We start from the raw sequence: 7766 nt of genomic DNA, 5'->3' as shown, positions 1-7766 counted from the left end.
AGGAGAGAGGAGGAGAGAGGAGGAGAGAGGAGAGAGGAGAGAGGAGGAGAGAGGAGAGAGGAGAGAGGAGAGAGGCTATCCCAACAGAAAAACCCACCCTAGGATGAAAGTCTCGGGGTGGAGAGAGGCCCACACAGACAGAATGCAGCAAGTGAGAGACAGAGTTGCTGGCAAACAAGGCTGGGCAAGAATGGGCCGCGGGATCATGATAAAAGGCTACTGTTGCCAAATACATCTCCAGGTCAACTGTGTATGTGGCACTGTGACAAGGGTTCTCTATGGAAGAAAGCAGAAATAGACATTATTAGGATAACACAGCTCAGGCTGCTGAAAGCCTAGAGTATGACCAAGAAGAAAGGATAGGCCAGACGAGGCACTGAGGGCAGTGTTGAGCCGAATATGTTATAAGGGTTAGAGAGAGGAGGACTTGTGGTGAGGAGGTTGAACTGGAATCTTCAAAAGTAGGTGAGGTGTGACTTCAGGAAAGGTGGGTCTGAGGTCTTCAGGTCTCGGCTGATATCTATGCCTTATCAACATGGCATAGTAAGTAGTGGTTCCAGTCCTCATTGGCGCCCCCCAGAGGAAGGAATGGGGAATATGTACTTGTAAGATGCATTTCCCTTACAGCACCAAGGCCAAGCCGGAGAGTCGAACATGTCTTGTCTACAACCCACAGGTAGGCTGGTTTGTCACCCAGTGCTGGTCACCGTTCTTTAGGTTTGGCTTCTTATGCTGTGGAACATGAACTCACAGGGAACTGTGCAACTGAGTGTGGGAGTTGTGAAACTCAGGCAGCAGCAAAAGGTTCTGATGCACAACGACCCAACGTGGTTAAAGAAAAAAGGGTAATAAATCCAAGATGGCAGCACTTGCCTGTGCTGTGTGGGTGTCTTCACTACAGCCTGGGCTCTGAGTCTACAGTATGCACCTGTACATGTTCCTGAACATGGCACCCCACGTAATAACACATAACACGTGGAACAACACCAGTGCAACCTGAAGCTCGAGGGTCCTGATTTGAGAGCATTGTATGTTATGATTTACAGTGTGTTTATTGTACATACAAGTTTTTCCTGCTCTTAGGGAAACGTAACGGTTTCATCCTTCAACACAAAAGCCTTTAATATTTTCCTAGTATCGCTTCTCACTAAAATGACAAATTATAATATGCTTGAATATTGTTGTATTGGAATATTTAATTTTTATAATTGTTGTTTGAGTTTCTGGCTTGAGTTTGACTTAAAGATTATCAACTGAAGGTTGGCTTGGGTTCAAACAGAATTTCCAACAACTTCTGAAATAATCCTAAGCATCCCTTTGCCATTTTGCAAGATGTAGCTGTGCAAAGCAGGCATATCAACACTGACAGTTGGAAAATCAAGATATCAATCAATTCTTAAAATATCGAAGGTACTGTGAATGCTGTGGGATCAAATATTCAGACAATATTCAATGTTTTCAATAAAAATCAATAAACATATTCACCTCATTATAAATTAGATAATTAATTTAAAAATAATTAAAAACTGACTTTGTCTCTAACGAATGGTTAAAATTGTACGTATACCAAAGGGCTGTCTTACGACAGATTTCTTTATAATTTATTATTCATAATCTTGCCTTTGTACAGCTGTTTTATTGACTTAGACACCAGTCTCACATATAAACTTCTTAGGCAAAAAGAGACCATGATGGGAAAAACTTTAAGAACCTTGTGTTAGAGTTGCAAAGACCAAGCCTATTTTGTCTTGGCAGAACATCTCCCGACTTTATGCCTTATGCTTGTCTTCAAAGCCCTTCCATTCACACTCTGGAGTGGGGAGGGCTCTCCAAGCCTATGATGATGAAATATTCATTACAATAAAAACATTTCTTGCATTCTAAGAGACTGGAACTTTGGCTGGCCCTCACAGTCTGGGTTAATAGTACACACCCTGAGGTCAGTGAAGACCTACTATCCTACTATGTACTGTCCTACTGTGTACAAGACTGCTGTCCTTCTGTGTACAAAACTGCTGCCCTACTATGCCCACTTGCTTAATTTACCTTTAAGAAACAATGTAACCTTTCTTGCTATGGATTTCACACTAACTCTTCCAATATAAGCTATGCATAGTTGTAATCTTAAGTTATTGACTTCGATGCTGCTGACCCAAGAGTAATATGTGTGTGTTTATATGTATGAATGTTATGATAATTATTTGCTGAAAACAAAAGATAGGCTGAAAGTAGCCTTATAAAATTAATATCCACTGTAAATGCTGGAGCATGCACTTGGACATACGGCTTTGTAGTGTTTGCTTGTTATCTGGGTCTGCTGGGGTCAGTGACTTAATCCCTGGAAAACTCTGTATCCCTCACTCCTCACTCAGGCGGTGCTTTCTGTGCTGTTAAATAGAGGAGAGAACAAAGCCCTTTGCGAGGGTCATGCAGACGGAGAGCAGGGGACAGACACGTTCACAAGGCTTCAGTATTCAGGCAGGCACAGATGCAAACTCACACAGCAGACAGCAACAACATCAGATACTGGGAGGAGAGGTAAAGAACTCATATAGAGCTCTCTCTGGGTTACATTTCACCAACGGCAACATTTTAATTTATTTTCTTTAATGATCCATGACTGAGTTCACCATTAATGAAGTCAAACTGGCACAGGAGCCTAAGAGGGAAGCCAAGGCTCTCCCTCCCCGCACACGGCTCAGGACTCCTGAAGGGCCAGTGGGGCATGCGCTCTTCATCTCTTTTTATTTATCAGATACCCAAGCCCAAGGGCTCCTGCTCCCTGGGGACCTTGCTGTCAGCTTGTATTAGCTAACACTAAAATGCCATCCGCTTATGTAGGCTTTGGGGCTGTGATTCAGAACACTGGAGAGATGAAGCAGAGACGCCAAGGCACGAAGATTCATAGTGGCTTCCTAAGCATTGGTGGCATAGGATTTGGGAACCACAAACTGCTAGCGACAGTCCCTCCATGGTGCTTTCCCTTCTGTCTTGCCAAGGTCACTGACAGCTCCCATAGTCACAGAGCCTGCAGGAAGGGTGGCAGGGACATTGCCATGGACAGAAGCAGATAGGTCATGAACCATCAGAAGATCCCACCCATTGTTCCTTGTCCTCTCCATTCACCTAGCCCCAGTCCCTCCCAGTTGGTAACAGGAAACCACGACACATCCTTTTGTTGTTACCTAAATACTTCTGAGGTATTAATAGATGTAGTTTTAAAAAGCTATTTCCATTTAGCTCAAACAATTCAACCTAGTTCTGCCGTGAGGTGTTGCTAAATGGATGGTAGCACGCTGGTAGCTTCCGAACTATCTCCCTGGCTTACAAGAGTATATACCACACACACACACACACACACACACACACACACACACACCACATACATACACACACAGCACATAAACACCACACATACATACACACACTCATAACACCACATACACACATAGCATACACATTACACACACACATCACATACACCACACACACACACACACACACATCACATCACATTCACACAGAGCACACACAAATATCACACACACACACACATACACATCATATCATATACACACATGGCACACACACATCACATACAGCACACACACACAGACATCACATCACATACACACAGAACACACACACATCACACACACACACCACACACACACACATACACACACATCACATACACATACAGCACACACACACACAGACACACACAGCTCTGGTGAAGAATGGATCAGTGTGCGGGCTCAGGCCCCAGATTAATCAGTGTGCTGCTCCCAGGAATGAACACAGGTCAATGAGGAACACTGGGTTTTCACAAGACACTTATGCTTGCCCTTGTCCTAAAATGTCTCTTTTGACAACTTTAGAGATCCAGCTCCTGCTGGCTGTGCACGAAACGCTTCAGAAAAACGCTGCAGAGATGTTCCCTCCCTCCTAAGTTGAGGGAAGGAAATGCAAAGTCAGGTACCTTGAAATGATGTAATCAGGCAAGAGATCGGATCAGACCATTCACACAAAAATAGACTTGTATCTATATTTTATTCTATATCTAACTAGCTCTCTAACAGCGCAAGCTCACTTAAATTCAGGAAATGTCCTTGTCATAGTGAGGGTTTTACTTCTGTGAACAGACACCATGACCAAGGCAACTCTTATAAGGACAACATTTAATTAAGGCTGGCTTACAGGTTCAGAGGGTCAGTCCATTATCGTCAAGGCAGGAGCACGGCAGCATCCAGGCAGGCATGGTACAGGCAGAGCTGAGAGTTCTATATCTTCATCTGAAGGCTGCTAGGAGAATCCTGGCTTCCAGGCAACTAGGATGAGCGTATTAAAGCCCACCCGCACAGTGACACACCTACTCCAACAAGGCCACACCTCCTAATAGTGCCACTTTCTGGGCCAAGCACATACAAACCACCATTGGTTTTGTTTTGTTTGTTTGTTTCATGAGAAAAGCCATCATGTTGGCCCTAGGTGTGCAGTAGAGCACCTCTGTCCACCAGGGGTAGAGTAGAAATGTAAGACTCAGGTCTACACACCCCTTGCAAGGCCACCTCTTTCTTGTACCAACTACCACCGTGAGCTACTATTTTCCCTACTGTTCCACCTAAGAAAGATGAGTCTTTCTCTAGTACAAGCTGGAAGAAAGAAAGGTAAAGGACATATGTACCTGAGGCAGGGGAACTCCACGTTGTCACTCTCAGGCTGTCCCTCTTCTCTCACCAGCACCCTGTCCAGGTACCAGCCACTGCCAGAGCCCTTGCCGTCATGTCTGACCCTCACCCTCTTCACCTTCCTCATAGTGACAGACTCAATGGTAAACTCGTCGGCCTTCGGGAAAGAAAAGACAGCAGGGTCATGTAGATGGTGGCTCCCCTGAGACCCAACACCAAGTGGGGACACACTCCAGAAATCAGAAGGCAGAACTGAGAGGCTGAGCTACAGTTCTTGCACGGGTGAACACACACCACTGCGGGGAACAGAAATATAAAATACACTTAATAATCACAGACAAGGTTTACCAACACAGCCTTCAAGTGCTAACCCTTGGGTTGGCTCAGACAGTCTTCCACTTGCACCCCAAGGCTCACTTCTCCATCACCAAGAAAGGGGTAAAGAAGGAAGAGCAAAGATGTCTACAAATCCCTTTTACCTCTAAGTCTTCACCAGCTAAGTCAGCCCTGTAGCCGCCATGAATGTTAGCAAATGACAGTGAGCCAAGTGACTCCCCAAGCCCCATTGCCCTCATCTGGACAGATGTTACCTCACTGCTGAGGTCCCAGCACCTGCCATCCACTCTGCTTCAGAAGAACAAGGAAGAGAGGAGAAAGCAGAGGTGAGCTGGGGAAGGGGTGCACACCCTCACAACTTACATTGCCTTTCTCAAACAGGTCGGTGTTATTCCTGCAGTTGTAAAGCAGCCGTTCCCCTGTGTCCCCCACATCACCAAAAAGGCAGAGGTAGACATTGGCATCTGTTCCTGCACCTTCAAGTTCCCCTGTGCATACAGTCACACGATACCGGGCCACTGGCAGAGAGAGAGGCAGACACCATTGACTGGCTACCCCTTTCCCATGCCTAAGCTCCTGCATCTACTTCTTTACTAGGATGACTTCATCCCTTAACCCAAATCCCAAACCTCGCTGCAGTGAGCCATTTGGGAGCTGACTGGAAGTTCTTCATTCCCATCGCTCATCAGAAACCCATGGGAAATGTTTGCAGGAATTCAAATGCCTGAGGCCCACTGCAGACTTCCAGAGGGAAGACCCTTGGACAAGACTGACTTATTCATGAACACCTTCTGTGGATTCTGATGGAAAGAAAAGAGTGGTTCCTAAAACTGGACTTCAGTGGAAATGGAGAAAAGACAACATGTTGGTGATGTAATTTAGAGGCAATTCTTGCTGGTGGATCACATAGATAATCAAGAGAAAGAGAAATCAGGCTTTATTTGGAGAGAGACGCTGATAAGGAATAGAAGAGCAGGGGTCAGGATAAGGCTGAGAATGGGAATTAGGATTCTGTTCTGGTCACTGTACAATTGAGATATCAGTTAGACATTTAAAAAGCAGAAATCAGGAAGAAAGTTAAATATATTGGAGGGCCAGGTCTGGTGATATGACCTAAGTCATCACAGAGAGATGTCTTCCACTTCCAGCCTTGCAGAAGGCAAGGGCCATGGTGATGAAAACGTAGACAGAGACTGAAAGAATATTTGAAGATAAGATGGGTCCCAAACTCCCCGGATTTGAGTTAAAAATATCCATCTGCGTGTTTGACATTTTATATAAAATGAGCTCCAAGTAGGAAAACTCCAAAGAGATCTACTTCTAAACACATCATAATAAACCGTCTAAGAGCCGGAGACAAGGAGAAGCCCTTCAGAGGGAACAACAGGAAACTGAACACAAGGGATACACAATAAAAATTAACAGACAACTTTTCATCCAAAACTATGGAGACCAGAAAGCAGCTGGATGCTATATTCAATAAGCTGAAAGAAAAGGACCATTATCCAGGAATTCTACATATACTCAAACCATCCTTCAGGATGAAAGATAAACGAAAGTATTCCAAAATAAACAAGTACTTCAAGAATCTTTCATCACTAAAAGACCTTTTCTGTGACAAATATTAATGGAAAATCTTCACGTTAGACAGTAGAAGGCAACTTGAATTCACTTGGAGGACTACGAGTCATCAGAAAAGATAAAGTTAATGGTAAATGCATTCTTTTAAAACACCTATCTTCTCAGATTTTATATAAAACACAACATCAGAGAAGAATAATTATAAAGCCACACTGGTGAATCTGTAATATGTAAAAATGCAAGCCCTCAGTCTAGGGCATCACATATCCCAGACAAAGATACAATTTAAATGACACCAGTTGTATGAAGGAGCATGCAGAGGCGCGAGATTTCATATACTGTTAAAACTAAGTCGGCATTACTTTGAGCTAAATTGTTCTAAGTTAGTTAAGCTGTGGGTTGTAATTTGGGGGTGACTACTTAGAAAGTAACTGAAATAATATGTAGTAAATGAACCCAGTAGAGCTGGCCCCACGTCTTGTCTGAGCAGCACTGAGCAGTGGCAAGAGAGATGTCCCAGCCTCTTGCTGCCCGACTGAAGGCAGGGAGCTGGCCCCACCCCAACAGGCATCTTGGGAGAGCTGACCCTGCTGGCATGGGTTTGGAAGAGCTGTCCCCACACCCTGCTGGGTGGTTCGAGAAAGCCAGTCCAGTCCCTTGCTGGCTGCTACAGGCAGGAGAGTGGGCCCTGCTCCTCGACAGGTCAAAGCATGAGAGCTTGCCCTAGCAGCACAGGTATGGGAGAGCCGGGAGGTGAGACTGACCAACTCAGAAATCACCCAGGCTCAGATCCAGGGCTTTGAGCTTCCCCAACCCAACATCTCCCCCATCTATGAACTGCTGGAGCACATGAAGGGGCTGGTCCTACAGATCCAAACCTTCAGGGTCTCCATAAGACGGGCAACAACATCCGAGAGGAACCCCAGTGAGGTTCCAATATTGATACTGTAGCAAAAGCCAGAGGCCTTGAACCAGACCATGACTCATTGCAATGAACACTTGCAAGTAAAGATGTGTGGACAAAAGGGTTCACTGTGGGACACTTTGTAAAACACTGAAGCTTCCATAGCCAGATGTTTTTGATTTTTGTAGTTGTTTTGTTTTGTTTGGAAGGAGTTTGAAAGGGAGGAGGAGGAGGAGGAAGAGGAGGAGGAGGAA

The 7766-nt window shown here is 44.9% G+C and overlaps 1 protein-coding gene across 1 annotated transcript in view; it reads right to left on the bottom strand.

Annotated features, from left to right (window-relative positions):
* Nucleotides 1-7766, bottom strand: part of Loxhd1 (lipoxygenase homology domains 1) — a 106328-nt gene that overhangs the window by 82144 nt on the left and 16418 nt on the right. The window contains exons 5-6 of the mRNA XM_029547112.1: nucleotides 5391-5545; nucleotides 4688-4848 (exon numbers count right to left, since the gene is read on the bottom strand). Of these exons, the coding sequence (XP_029402972.1) occupies nucleotides 4688-4848; nucleotides 5391-5545 (316 nt within the window). The remainder of the gene's footprint in view (nucleotides 1-4687; nucleotides 4849-5390; nucleotides 5546-7766) is intronic.

Source organism: Mus pahari, chromosome 15, assembly GCF_900095145.1.
Source record: "Mus pahari chromosome 15, PAHARI_EIJ_v1.1, whole genome shotgun sequence".
Classification (NCBI taxonomy): Eukaryota; Metazoa; Chordata; class Mammalia; order Rodentia; family Muridae; genus Mus; species Mus pahari.
The sequence above is the reverse complement of the archived record's forward strand: the minus strand, read 5'-3'. Positions and strand labels throughout refer to the sequence as shown.